Source organism: Equus przewalskii, chromosome 18, assembly GCF_037783145.1.
Source record: "Equus przewalskii isolate Varuska chromosome 18, EquPr2, whole genome shotgun sequence".
Classification (NCBI taxonomy): Eukaryota; Metazoa; Chordata; class Mammalia; order Perissodactyla; family Equidae; genus Equus; species Equus przewalskii.
This window is the reverse complement of record NC_091848.1, coordinates 4,939,892-4,954,579: the sequence shown is the minus strand read 5'-3', so window position 1 is coordinate 4,954,579 and position 14,688 is coordinate 4,939,892. Positions and strand designations below refer to the sequence as shown.

Genomic DNA, 14,688 nt, shown 5'->3' with positions numbered 1-14,688 from the left:
AGATTGATATAATCTGAACTTAGTGTTTCCTAAATTTTTATGAAATTTTCTATTAAAGTCAAATTCTAAATTTTCTTTCCCAGCCGGAAGTCCTTCAGTTATAAATCCCTCTGGAGTCTGTCAGAAAATGCCAAACAACAAGGACAGCTTTGAAATTACAGTTACTCAACACACACCATGTTTCCCAGAGGCCTCAGTTGGTAGTTGGGCTGGAAATACATGGTTTCTGTTGCTCTGCTTTGGTTAGTGGTAGTGAAAATTGGGGGCAATACAGTTGGTTCAGATAGCCACAAAAACACTCTGCTCTTGTGTATAACTCAAACTGACACTGTGCCAACAACTTGGCTAAATTTTTGATCAGAATTTTTCCTTTTAGTACATTATTTCAGTAACTAATTTCTAAGTACAAGATTATCAACCTTAATTAGAGTAACTTAGTCGCCTAAAAGCAGTAACACGCTTTACTTACAATTATTTGTTTCATCCTGTCTGGTGAGTCTCTTGTCCAACTAATTCATGAATGCATAAAAAAAAGTTCCTTAATTGCCCTATGGTTGATTGATTTTCTTTGGCTTTGGTTCATTACAAACTTTTAAGCTGATTTTTATAGCACCCTCTAAAGACCTGGACTCCAAATCCATCACTTCTGGTCTGCCTTCTAATATTCACTCTTGTATCAGCATGAGGAAGTGCTTGCCAGAGGATGGGTGGAGAGCATTCTAAGATGGAAAGGAAATTTCCAAGAATGTGTTAAGCGAGGATGGAACTCTCTGTGCGACACAGAAAACATTGGAGTCACTCACAGAGAACCTATAGCAAGATATCTGGAAACTGGGAAGCCAATAAACTACTGCTGTGCCTGATTCTTACCTGGACACAATGTGAGGTTTTGCCATTAATCATATGAACTTTGTGAATCAAATGGTGTTCACATAAAGAAGCAGCTTGTGATTAGGTCCCCAAGACAAGAACCATCACATAAGGTTGTGCAGGGCACAGCCCACACAGTGGTATGTGGTGGCAATGCCCAAGACACATTTGAAAATTTGTTTAGAGATTGCATACCTTTCAAGGAGTGGTTTGTGGTAATGGCTACATACATGCATTGTTTTATTATTTTAATGTACTAGGCAATTCAACGAGCCAACATAAATAAGGGCTGAGGGTTTTTTCCTCCAAAATATACAAAGCACTCCATTGTTGAAGTAATCGTTACAGAATATTCCACAAAGACTGTATAATTTAGTAGAATCTTGCAAATAGTTTAAAGTTGTGCCACTCCACAAGGAACAATAATGAACACTACAATTACTATGACTATTACTGTGACTATTATTGTCACTTATAAAGAGCTCACAACCTATCCCTCTGCTCCTTACCACATCCGTGAGACAGACTTAGAGGCAATTATCAATTATCTTCATTTCACACAGAGAAGCTGTGACACAGAAAGATTTTAGAACTTTCCCAAGGACACAAAATCGAATGAATGAGTGAAGGAATTTTTCAAAAACAGGAAAAAGTAAAGAGAAAGGAAAAGAGAAGAGAAGAAAACAGGTCTCCAAGTGTTCCCATCCTGGGATTTTCCATTACAAGTACTTTTCTACCTATCAATCTTAAATTATTACTTACCTAGAGTAAGCGTTGTAAAGGCCATTTTAATGGGATTTAAAACCACTTCACAAGTGTTTTTTATTCCCCACAGAGTCCATGAACTTTTAACAGTATGAGGAAATTAAAAAGCATTTGTTATATTAAAAAAAATTTTAGTGCCAGCTCCCTCCCATCCCACAAAAAGACAGATTGTACTGAATTTGCAGAAAACAATCTGTCTAAAACTCATTGCCTGAAAGCTGACAGTGAGAGTTCATAAGTACCTTGTATGTGCCCCACATTGTACTATGGAAATATTAAGTAAGTACAAGTGTGGTCCCTGCCCTCAACAATCTTATAATCCAGTCAGTTAGCCAGCCAGCCCACCAGCTCACCAGCCAGCGTACAAGTATCCCACGTTCCAGGCACTGGTGATAAAGAGACGACTGCAGCATAGTCCCAGTATTCAAAGGCCTCATTGTCTAGCGGGGAAAGAGATTGTACATGGCTAATTATGATACAGTGTAAGTTCTGAAATGTTGCTGCAGTGGTAACACATACAAGAAACAATTTCTTTTACTTGGAAGAGGTGGTCTCCTGAGACTGTTTCATAGAAAAGAGAATATAGGACCTAGGCCTTGAAAGTAAATAGAATTTTATCTAGAAGAGAAGGGGCATAAGGACAGCTCTAGAAAGGAAAAGAAGATGAACAAAAACAGAGACTTAAGAGTGAATGGAATTTAGCCGGAGTTCAGAGACGATTCTGGAGAGGGGGCGAAATCACACCGTGAAGGGCCTTAAATGAATGTTTCATTTCATAGGAAATGGAGAGCCATTGAAGGGTTTCAAGCAGTGAAATGAATCTGTAATTTTAGAAAGCTAATTCCAGCCGCAGCATGGGAGACTGTAAGGTGAAAAGGAGACAAGCTGGTAGGCTATTTCATTAGTCCAACAAGAGATGGAGAGAGTCCACAGCACTGCCCAATAGAATTTTCTGCATTGATGGAAATATTCTATATCCATTCTGTCTAATATGGTAGCCATGAGCCGCATGTGGCTATTGACCACTAAAAATCTAAATGGCGTGTGCCTAGTGGCTGCCATATTGAGCAGTGCAGAGACATCATAGAGAACCTGGCATTTAAGCCTTAAAGTAAGGTTTTTCCAACTGCAGGTTGCAATAGGTGGATTAAGAAATCAAGGTAGTGGCTCACAATTAGGGTATTTTTTAATGAGCGAAGGGAATAACAAAGAATACAGTAGAATTGAATTGAATCAAATAGAAGAGAATAGAAAAGAAAATTTTTAACCTGTACCATCACAGAGTATGATTTTGAGAGATGTTTGTTTTGGTCATATGCCTGGATCACAATGTAAAATGTATTTGTCCTATCTATTGTGTTTAAAAAGGTCTGAAAGCCAGGCTTTTGTGGAGGGGTATTATTTACTGTGTTCAGAGTTATTAGGAAGACTTTTCCTGAAGGGCAGAACAGCATAAGCTAAGTTCATTGGAGTTTGGAATAGGGATAACTCAGGACCTTTCAAGACTTTCCTAATTATTTTTTTTGCCTTCAGAAATTTTTAATATATGTTATTGTTTAGAACAGTTTTAGATGTACAGAAACATTCAGAAGATAGTACAGAGAGTTCCCATATACCCTGCACCCAGTTTCCCCTCTTAACATCTGACATTAGCATGACACGTGTGTTAAAATTAATGACCCAATGTTGATACACTATCATTAACTAAAGCCAATACTTTAGCCAGATTTCCCTAGTTTTTTTTTTTTTTTAAAGATTTTATTTTTTCCTTTTTCTCCCCAAATTTGTGGCATGTGGGATGCTGCCTCAGCGTGGTCTGATGAGCAGTGCCATGTCCTCGCCCAGGATTCGAACCAACGAAACACCAGGCCACCTGCTGCGGAGTGCGCAAACTTAACCACTCGGCCACGGGGCCAGCCCAGATTTCCCTAGTTTTTACCTAATATCCTTCTTCTGTTCCAGGATTCCACCCAGGATAACACCTTATGTTTAGCTGTCATGTCTCCTTAGGCTCCTCTGGGCTGTGACAGTTTTTCACACTTTGCTCGTTTCTGATGACCTGGAGAGTTTTAAGGAGTCCTGATCAGGTATTTTTTAGGATGCTTCTCTGGTGGAATTTGTCTGCTGTTTTTTCTCATGGTCAGACTGAGATTCTGGGTGGTTGGGAGAAAGAGCACAGAGGGAAAGTGTCATTTTCATGCCATGATATCATGGATACATACTGTCAACATGCTTTATCATTGTTGATGTTGGCCTTCCTCAGCTGGCTGGGGTAGCGTCTCTCAGTCTTCTCCACTGTAAATTTACTCTTCTTTATCCCCCTTTCAATACTGTCCTCTTTGGAAGGTGATCACTCTGCTCCTTTTTTAAATGAATGAAGAAAGACTTGAACTCGAGCAACTCATATTGAGTTCTTTCCAAAGAAAGCAGCTTCTGAACACAGACGCAGCCTCCTTTACATACAGCATCTCTCTCTGCAACAGGTGGACACTTTCCTCACTCCCCAGGTTTTCACGTTCCAAATATGAAGCACAGAAAGAGCTGAGTGATTGACATGGAATCCCAAAGTAAGTTGAGAAGGGGTTAACCCAAAACCGAGCACAGGTCCCTCCGAATTTTCTTTTCAGCCCCAGATTCTGACATTTGAGAAGTAAATTTAAACCAAAATGTGTTAGGGGATTTTTTCCCCAAGAAGGAAGATTCATTTTAAGCTAATGTTTAGGAAGGGAAATACCTTACTGAGAAAATCCCGTAACGTGCAGTACTTTCTTTAGGGGAGGAGGGCTGCAGGGTCAAGTCTTGCGCAGTTTTCCCAAGGTAAATTCCACGCGACCAAATCGCCTGCCGCCCATCTTTCCTTGCACTTGCCTAACTTTCCACCATTCTTGTTGCGGGGGACAGAAAACAGCGGCAGAGAACTTCCTGAGCGAGCCCAGCCTCTCCTTGGTCGACTTCCCTGCATGGTCCCCTTACGGTGCTCTCGTTTTGTGACTCATACATGTGGGCTCATGTGAACGTGTGGGAGGCTTTTAATTACTCTATTTATTCTAACTTTCTTCTCATTCAGGCCAGAACAAAGTCGTGCCCCTGAGTCATGTGGGTTATAAGTCCCAAGTGGTCTCCCTCTCATTCTAGGAGAGGAGATGAAACTTATCTCCTTCCCCACTGTACACAAATTCAGTGAGAGAAAAACATGATCATCTGTTTTTTGTTTGTTTTTTGATGAAGATTGGCCCTGGGCTAACATCTGCCTCTAATCCTCCTCTTTTTGCTGAGGAAGACTGGCCCTGAGCTAATTTTCTTGCCCATCTTCCTCTCTTTTATATGTGGGATGCCTGCCACAGCATGGCTTGATAAGCAGTGCATAGGTCCGCACCTGGGATCTGAACTGGCGAACACCGGGCCATCAAAATGGAGTGCACCAACTTAACTGTACACCACCAGGCTAGCCCCCATTACCTGTTAATAAAAAGGCAATGACATTCAGAAATAAAAAATAGTCACTTGTGCTCCAATCAATTATGAGATAACTTCTTAGGAGACTCCCAGTCCTTACTCTTTTCCGCTGTCCCTTCTCGTGAGTCCCTGTCGTTCGTTCACTGGATTCGGATAACCCTGCCCCTCTTCCTCCCCTCAACCTGGCAGAGCACTGCTTTGGTCTTTTATCCATGCTGAGATGTACATTGCTAACAAGAACCTTAGCTTTTGGCAATTCCCAGTAATATTTGCAATCAATAGGCATTCAGACCTTCATTTGGCTGGAGGAGAATCTGAACTGTGGGGTTTCAGGAAACAGTCTTGAGTGAGGGAAGAATAGACTCTGGGGAAACAGAGAGGATGGGGCTGAGACCTCCCAGATATCCTCCACACCTGATTCCATTGTCCTTGCTCAGCTTTGAGTCTTCCAAAACCACAGAAAACCTCCATTGGAATTTCTACTTCTTTCAACCATTATCAATTCACAAAACACAAGATATTCCCCGCCTGGTCCAATCACTTCAATTCAGTTTAGCAAACCAATTTAATGTCAACCAATTTCATATCAATTCAGTGTTAGCCCCATAGGCTTGGTCTTTTTCTTTAAAATGAGTGCTTTGGTCTGGGGGATCTCTACAGTCCATCTAGCCACTAACATTCTAGGATTCCACTTTAGCTACCTAATACATATGGTAAATATTACCTAGAATATATATTGGTGGAATACACTCAGTTGAATTATAGTCCTTGAGGGCAATGGCTATGACTCTCTCAGTCACCTATGGAATCTCCAGTTCCTGGTGCAATTACCAGTATGTGAATAATTATTTTCAACAAATAAAAGGGAGGGAGGAAAGACTTCTCTAGTTAGAGTTTCTGTCCCTGTGTATTTACTCCTCCCATCCCTTGACTTGATTCTTTGCTTGCTAATCCTCAAGCAATTTCTGCTAATCTTCACAGCAACCCTAAACAGTAGGGATTATTATCTCCGTTTTACAGGTGACGAAATTGAGGCCCAGAACAAGTAAGTAACTGGGCAAAGGTCACACAGCCAGTAAGTGGAGGATTCAGGACTTGAACCAATGTCTATCTTTATTCCCAGAATCATGCTGTGCATTATACAAATGCAATAAAAGCACTTTCTAAACTACAAATAATCCTAGGAAAACATAAATTGTTTTGTTATTATTATTAGAGAACTCTGAAAAATCAAATCCATTAGGCATCCTAGAATGTGGTACTACACTGGTCTTCCAGAAGAAAGAGACTTTATCAGTTTCTTTAAAACAATAGTCCAGAGAAAGCCTTTCCTCAGGCTTCACAGCCCGGTTCTTCGGGTAACAGCGCTGACCTCTGCTCTACCCTCCGCTTCCAACAGGGGGCTTCAAATCTCTGTGTCCCACGGGGGCTCCAGGCCCTGCCCGTTCACCTGAGGGTGTCACCACACAGCTTCAGCTGTTAGAGTCCTACATCCAGGCCTCTGTGCCCCTGGAAACATAACACTGTCTGCCTGGGCAACGCCACCTTTGAATGCACAACCTGGTTAAATATCCAAGAGGGTTTTAAAAATCATCAAGTTTAGAGGGAAAAATTTTTTAAAAAGAAACAGACTACTCCCTCCATATACAAGAAATCATCTTTCAAAAACACATAACATGAAACAAAAAGATTCATGGTGTGCTTAAATAAAGTAAACATTTTAAGTTCTCTGTTTAGCTTTGCTGGGAAATGGTATTAGGTCTTTAAGGAAGTATGTAAATTAATTTCACATTTCACTGTGAAAAATTAAGACTTTAAGATGTTTGCCGTCGTCTGGTTCTAGGTCACCTATAGATAATGTCACGGCATTTCTGTCATCTTAGTTCGCCAAATTCAGTCTCTTCTAGCTTCCTTCCCAGCACCTTCCCACGTCCTTTCTTCCCAGTTAATGCTCCTTCCTGGCCCCTCGTTCACTGCAGTTTGTCACATGGTCCAGTTTGCTGCTGCCTAGAAGAGCATCTCCTGTCTGCAGTGCCGTTTTGGGATAGATTCCTTCTGAAGCCATTACTATTCAGAAGAAACCACATAGTAGCACTCAAAATGTATTTGTTTAATGAATGAATGACTTCTCCTATCCACATTACTCATCTTAAATTGTCTAAAGTGGTTTTTTAAAAAAGTCTTACATGTAGTCCCATAGGAGATTTAAAAATGGACTCAGAAGGAAGTAGAAATATATTACCTAAGTACATCCAGAAGCGAAATATAGTGCACATTCTAACAATAGGTTGTAGCAGATGGTTTACCAGTAATAACCAACTCTCTTTCTTCCCACCTTTTGATAATAAGAAACAATGACTAAACAATCTTTAATATTGCTTTTCATCAATAAGGGAAAAAAGAATCAAAGAAAGGGGAGAAATCAATGCTTTTTTATTGACTGACTCAGACTTCTTGAGACTGAAGTGAGGTGTGACAATAAGAGCACTTTTTACATGTCGGAGCTGGCGATGGAGAGGCTGGGAAGTGATTCAGGGGACTGTAGAAACTGGCAAGAAAACGATGTTTTAATCTTAGTTCTTTAACTTACTAGCACGATGTAACCATGGTCTTACCAGGTATCCGCCTTCCAAATATGCTTTAGATCTGTCGTTTCCTTGATTGGTTGGTTGATTGATTGATTGATTGAGTTTTACAGCTTAAAACAGTGAACACTGATTATGTCACAGTTTCTATGGCTCAGGAATCTGGGCACAACCTCGCTGGGTGCCCCTGGCTCAAGGTCTCTCACGAGGCTGCAGTCAGAGTGTCCACGAGGCTGCTCAAGCCAGACATTTGACTTTGGAAGAGAAAGCAATGGCCAGGCAATTAATTAGTGCATTTTTAAAAGCTAAAATTTATAGGGAAAAAGTCAATGATATTTATTTCTAAATGAGTAACATCTCATTTATAAAAGTGAAGACTATTAGGAATATTTTAAACAGATTTTCAGGTTAATTCTGATTAAGTAACGCCCACGGGAGAGCAGAGGCCTAGATTTTCTGAAAACATTGGTATTCAAAACCATTTCAGCTTGGCTTTAGAATGTGGGAAAGGCGACATGTCCATGTGAGCTTAGAGCCTCGTCTTCTCAAACCTCCCATAGCATTCCCCTGTGAAAATCCTCTGGAGGCCCCTCATTCACGAGAGAAAGACAAAATACTTAGCCTGTCCAACTCGGCCCTCAGTGCTTGGCCTCACTCTGGCCATCCCCTCCTCTTCAGTTTTCACATACTCCCAGCCTCCTTCCCCAGATCTCTGTGCTCCTTTCCCTGCCCCCTTCAACCACCTATCTGGCTCCCTCCCACCTCTAACCTTTGCACACACAGCTGACCCCTCTGTCTTGGCCATTCTCCCCACCTGACTACCCCTTTTCTCTGTTTGACTTAGATCATCCCTTGGATCCTGTTTCAAATATCTCTTCCTCAGAGGCGTGCTCAGACTGGATCAGGTTTCTTATAGCGCCTTATATACTGCTTTTTCCTTTAGGGCACAATGTATAATTATACATTTGTGCATATTATTTGATTGCTAACTGTCTCCCCAGCTGGACCAAGTTTCCTAAGGGGAGGGTCTGTGCCTGTCTGAGCCGTCTTTCTCCCACCTTCACCCAGCACAACCTGGAAGTTGATACCTGATGAATGGACCCTCATGGTCCTGATCAGTTACCTGGCGCCGCCCTAAACCCTGTCAAGGTAATGAAGAGGAAGCAAGGGTGGGTAACCATGACTGAGATTTTTTAAATTAAGTTTAGTTTGAAATATACAGTTGTCTAGTGGGACAGCCTAAAAGCTTAAATAGTGATAACTCTTACTCTTACTCTTACTCTTCTCTGTTTCGGCCTATCAGTGGAAAATCTTAGTTGCTTGGATAATATCACTCACTGAAACTATCACTCCTTCTGTCACTCATTTCTTCCAAGACCTTACCCTATTGGCCTTTGCTCTTTCTCTGCAACCAGAGCTAGGAATGAAAAAGAATGTTGGAGGTAACTTCTGACCAAGGTCCACCTACCAGACAAAGCATTTAAATCTAATTACTTAGTTCTCACTCTGGCTTCTAGGAAAGAAGGGGGGCTGACTTTTCATAGAGAAGAAAACCACTTCAGTTTGTGTTAACTTCTTCTTTGGATTATCCTGGCCATTATTACAGAAAATCGCAACATGGTAACACAAAGACTTTCCATTTTAAGTTTTTGTGGAAATTATCCTTATCAGAAAGAGTTACTTATTACCAAAGCACACTGTTGAAAGTCAACAATAGTTAACCATATCCCAGTTAGGTTGGGACTCTGAGTGACCGATCTATAATTATTTAAGTTGGTTACTTGTCATTCATTCATTTACTCATTCGTTTATCAGCTATTTACTGATGACTGTCTTTGTGCCAGGCATTAGGATCCTGGGTCTCCACGTAGCCTGAGGAGTAAGCAGAACGCACACAGGTCAGCTTGTTTCTCCATGGACACCCGCCGTGTCCATGAAAGTCCGCAAAATCTTCCCAAGAATCTTTTTAAGAAATGATAGATGCTCTTCCTTCTAGGAAATTTTACATGTAGTTATAACTGTGGTCCTATCTGAGGGCCAACAAAACATTTTTATGTGGTTTTCATAAGTTCTCTACCCAAAAACCAAATGACCACCCAAAGGTACACTTTGGGCTTCCCATTTGTTTTGGAGGTTCCCAAGATCACCCACATATTCAGTGACTCACTAGAAAGACTCCCAGGACTCCACATGTATTTGTACTCACAGCTGAGGCTTATTACAGCAGAAGGATATACATATAAGAGGATCAGCAAGCAAGAAAGACCCAGGTGGAGTCTGAAGAAATCCATTCACAGGCTTCCGATGCTCTCTCCCTCCCATGAGTAGACACATCGTGTGCTTCTTTCTCTACCAGCAAAAAGTGCGGTGATGCATGTCCAATGTTTCTGCCCAGGGAAACCCATTAGAGACTCGGCGCCAAGGTGTTTATTAGGACTGGTCACGTGGACACCCTTTGTCTGGCAATTACCAAAATTCCAAACCCCTAGAAAAAAGCAGGTGTTCACCATAAATTACAGAGTTTGCACAGTCTGGGTGTAGAAAATCACTCTTATCCACTAGGGAATAGAGAGAGCATTCCAAAAGCCAAGTTCCCAGATGCCAGCCAAGGGCCAAGCTTGCAGGCAGACCCTTCTAAAGAGAGCAACCTCAGGCTTGCTAATTTAACACTTTCCTGCACACCGTGATTTAAATCTTCCTCCAGAATATATGTGGTATGAAATAGAAAATTCACTTTTATCTCTCTCTGTATACATGGCTAAAGAAAATGTGGTCAGCCTCAATTTTTGGATATTATTATGACTAGAGTTATTACTAGCAATTATCATTTTTAGATGAATATTACTCTTATTAATAATGTTGCTATTAATTCTAGTAGTAATTATTAGTAGTAGTGGCAATATTATTAATCCCTATACTTAGTACATTGTTTATTAATTCTATGTAATGTTCATATTAATAATCCAGTCAATGATCATTAGCATTTTTTGAAAGGTTTTAACATGCTGAGATCATGAAAATCTCAGGAGATTCTGTTTTGGTTCCTTATTTGAGTTTTCTTCTAATCTATTACCTTCTTTAACAGGACGGACTTTCTGCAGCTTGAAGGAGCCAACCATGGATTTCAGGCGTGTGAAGGACTATTTCTCCTGGCTCTACTATCAATACCAAATCATTAGCTGCTGTGCTGTCTTGGAGCCTTGGGAGCAATCCATGTTCAATACCATCTTACTAACCATTTTTGCCATGGTGGTGTACACTGCCTATGTTTTTATCCCAATCCACATCCGCCTGGCTTGGGAATTTTTCTCCAAAATGTGTGGCTATCACAGTACAATTTCTAATTGATCTTGTTTGCATTCTGTGAATTGGCATTGCACATGTAAATGTTGCTTACAACGTATTGATTTAGGTGAACACTGTGTCTTCTTTCACTATCTGATCTGAAAAGCTCTCTCTTGTCTATGCACTCTTATATCTTGCCTGAACTTTGAGATAGATGTCTCTTTAGGTTCTTTTGTACATGCAACATTGTGCATCAGACCATAGATAATGCAATGACCTTACCTCACCTACTGTATTCTCTCAACTTAAATCTATGACTTTAGATTCCTTTTTAATCAGGAAATTTCATATAAAATTTTTTCTGGAAAGTAGGCTCATAAGAGAACTACCAGAATCATAATTAAAATGCTCCCTTGGTACCTATTCTATAGTGAGGGAGATATTTTTAAAAATTTGCTCATAGGCTACTGTCAGAAGTATCCTATCCTTGTTTACAAAATGTAAAAAGATGTGAATAAATTATATGGGCCCCTAAAGTCTTATTTTCTAGTAAATTGGTGAAACCTAAACTTCTTTTACTTCAAGTACAAAAGAATAGGCTGGAGGCAATTATCTCCTTTCAGACATGGTTCAGGAATTGTTTCAAATGCCTCTAAAAGTCTGGCTTTATAACAGTCTAAAATCAACAATGTTGATTTTAGATAACCCAGTAAGTATTATAATACGAAATAATTTTTAAGTGTAAGAAACAAAATATAATCAAAGTAAATTCAGATATTGTGACTTGTGATGCTGTCTTGCCTTGCATGATGCTGGGGGAAAAAGAGAAAAGAAATTGCTTTCTTTCTGTGCTTTCACTCAGTGGAGGGGGGCAGGGGGGGGGAAGCAGGTATTGGGCTACAGGAAGAAAAGCTAATAAATAGGCTGGAAGTAATATTCTACCAGCAGGAACTCGACAGCTCCAGTTAAATGCTTTGATATAGTGGCTCCTTTGCAGAGCAAAAGAAAGATTTATTAAATTTCCTTCAGTGTTTATCTTAAAAACAAATACGAGTTTTTAATTATATTGCCGAATTAAATGTGAACGTCAAAGACCAAACCTTGCAGTTTTTCTTTCCTCTCAATAAATATTAATGTTAGTAATTCTGGAGGGTAAAAATGTAAATAGTTTTGGGATAATATTTGCACCCTTGTTTGTGTTATAAAAAAAAATTTCCAAGGACAGCTAGAGACAAAGATGTTTGGCATGCCAAATTAACTTGCATGTTTGTTAAAAAACAAAAACATGTTTTGAAGATACACCACATCTGAACATGTATTCGTTGATTTTTGCAAAATAAAGTTAGGTTTAATTTTATAAATAAAATAGCCACCTCCAGATTTGCCTGTTCCTCATGTTGTGCTAAATACCTAAGTGCTTACATCTGTATTTCTCTGCAAACTTATCGTTTCTTACTAATCCAATGCAGCAACTGATCTTAAAACGGTAGGGTGAAACTAACATTTCTCAAGGGTCCTCTCCATGGTGGACGCATTTTACATGTTGAAGTAGGTATTAAGGTCTCCCAGTTACAGGTAAGGAGCCTGGAACTTGGAACAGGTACATTTCTTGTTCAAGGTCCTTTAGCTGCTAGTGGCAAGGCAGGGAAGCAAATCCAGCTCAGGATATTGGCCACATGGAAGCCCATGGGAGGACAACGTGAGCAAATGAAAGTTGATGGGTGGGGGTCTCCAACACTTTAGAAAGCAGAACCCCACCAAATAAAAGGGGTGAGGGTATGAGGAGACGGCAGAGGTGAGAGGAACAACAAGCCTACGTCCCAGATTCACTTTTGCTCCTTGCCTGGGTGCTATGTTCACCCATTTCTATGCTGTTCAGGCCCACCCATATGCCTATTTTGAAAGCTTTCTTTCACTTTTAAATATTTTCACAGAGGAGTCTCAGGCATGAACTTGCATGCACTCTCAGTTCACAATGATTCCACACCCTTATATACACGGACCCCTGCTAAGGACTCTTGGAATTCAATCACAGAGATAGTGCGTTGACCTTGAAATCCTCCTTCTAAAAGTAAGAATTAAAGTAAATGTTAATAGACACAGTAAAGCTTAATAAAAGATATTGCAAAGCACAGCCCCAGGACGTCACTTCAAAGTAAGCATTTCCTCTAAGCAATCAAAATAATAAATACAGGGTCCAAAAAATATAATCAAACATAGTTTGGAAATAACCTATCCATGTGCAGAAGGGCGAAAGCTCTACCTGCCTTGCCTGCCCTGTCAATCTGGCCTCAGCAAAGGTGCTCTTTACCTTGACCAAGGTTAGCCTAGACTAGAAACACTTTTTAAATCCTTTTCCTTTGCTCCTATTATTTGCATATTTCAATGATTTGTACAGAACTTTTTTTTTTTTTTTTGAGGAAGATTAGCCCTGAGCTAACTACTGCCAGTCCTCCTCTTTTTGCTGAGGAAGCGTGGCCCTGAGCTAACATCTGTGCCCATCTTCCTCTACTTTATATGTGGGATGCCCGCCACAGCATAGCTTGCCCAGCGGTGCCATGTCTGCACCCAGGATCAGGGCCGGCAAACCCGGGGCCGCCGAGAAGCAGAACGTGCAAATTTAACTGCTGCGCCACCGGGCCAGCCCTTGTACAGAACTTTTAAAAGAAGAAAAGCCAAAAGTTTCATGGTTCAAATGGGCTTGCATTTGTCACTCACTTAAACTAGGAATCATAAAACGTTCCTTCACTGGTATTGGCCAAGACAACAATTGCTTTTCTACTTGTGCAGGAAAAAACACAAAATGCCAAGAAATCAGGCAATTTTAACTTCAAGATAACATTGGTGAGCCTTTATTAATAAATTGTGTGTGCCAAAAAAGTCACTGGTCCACATTTTCTACTTCTTTCTTCCTCCAACACTAACATATTCAGGCCCTCTGGCTAGTAGAGCATGGACCCCTGGAAGGCAGGAAATTAGTCCTTATTCCTGAAGCTCAGCATTTGTATTGGGCCAACCTCAGAATGGACAGCTTCCAGCTATTGACCAAAAGAATAACATTCATTCGTTTATTCATTCATTCAACAAATGTATTAAAAGCCAACCATGTACTGATGGCTAGATAGAGGAATGGAGATGTCAACGAAAATAATCCATAACCAATCTATAAATGAAAATTTGGGTGAGTTTATTCTGAGCTTAAATCTTAGGATTATAACCCGGGAGAGTCTTTCCACAAAGGAACAGAGCACTCCAAAGAAGTGGGGGTATATAGTGTGGTTATACACCCTCAAAGAGTATGTTTCACATATGATTGAAATATCCCTTTTACAATAGTCACGAGGCTGCTCTGTCAGCACAGCGATTGATGGAAACGGCAGATAGGTATGCTGTCTCAGTGAACGCCGCGGGGTGGCAGGTGTGTTGCCTCGGGCTGGGCGGTCACAGATGAGTGCTGCAATCGGTTCCCAGCCTAAAGAAAGATGCTTAATGTTTAAGGAGATGCCAACGTTGGGAGGGGGAGAGAAGTTGCACCTTTATCTCAAGGGCCTTTGCTCTTGCCATAGGGAATCTCTAAAGCAGATATACAATGCATGCTCCACGGCCTCAGTCAGGCCCTTTTGGAAAGACAAGGTCAGGCCGAAATAGGTTTATACCAAATGGCTTCCTCATATATTCCAATATATCCTATTACTTGCCATTTTTATTTGTCAGAGAGATGGCTAGA

The 14,688-nt window shown here is 40.6% G+C and overlaps 1 protein-coding gene across 2 annotated transcripts in view; it reads left to right on the top strand.

The window, feature by feature from the left end:
* The window catches only part of SPTSSB (serine palmitoyltransferase small subunit B), a 28,949-nt gene extending 16,608 nt beyond the window's left edge, over nt 1-12,341 (top strand). For both annotated transcript variants that reach the window (XM_008533950.2, XM_008533947.2), the window contains exon 3: nt 10,762-12,341. In XM_008533950.2, coding sequence (XP_008532172.1) covers nt 10,794-11,024 — 231 coding nt within the window. In that variant the 5' untranslated portion in view covers nt 10,762-10,793 and the 3' untranslated portion in view covers nt 11,025-12,341. The remainder of the gene's footprint in view (nt 1-10,761) is intronic.
* The last annotated feature ends 2,347 nt before the right edge of the window (nt 12,342-14,688 follow it).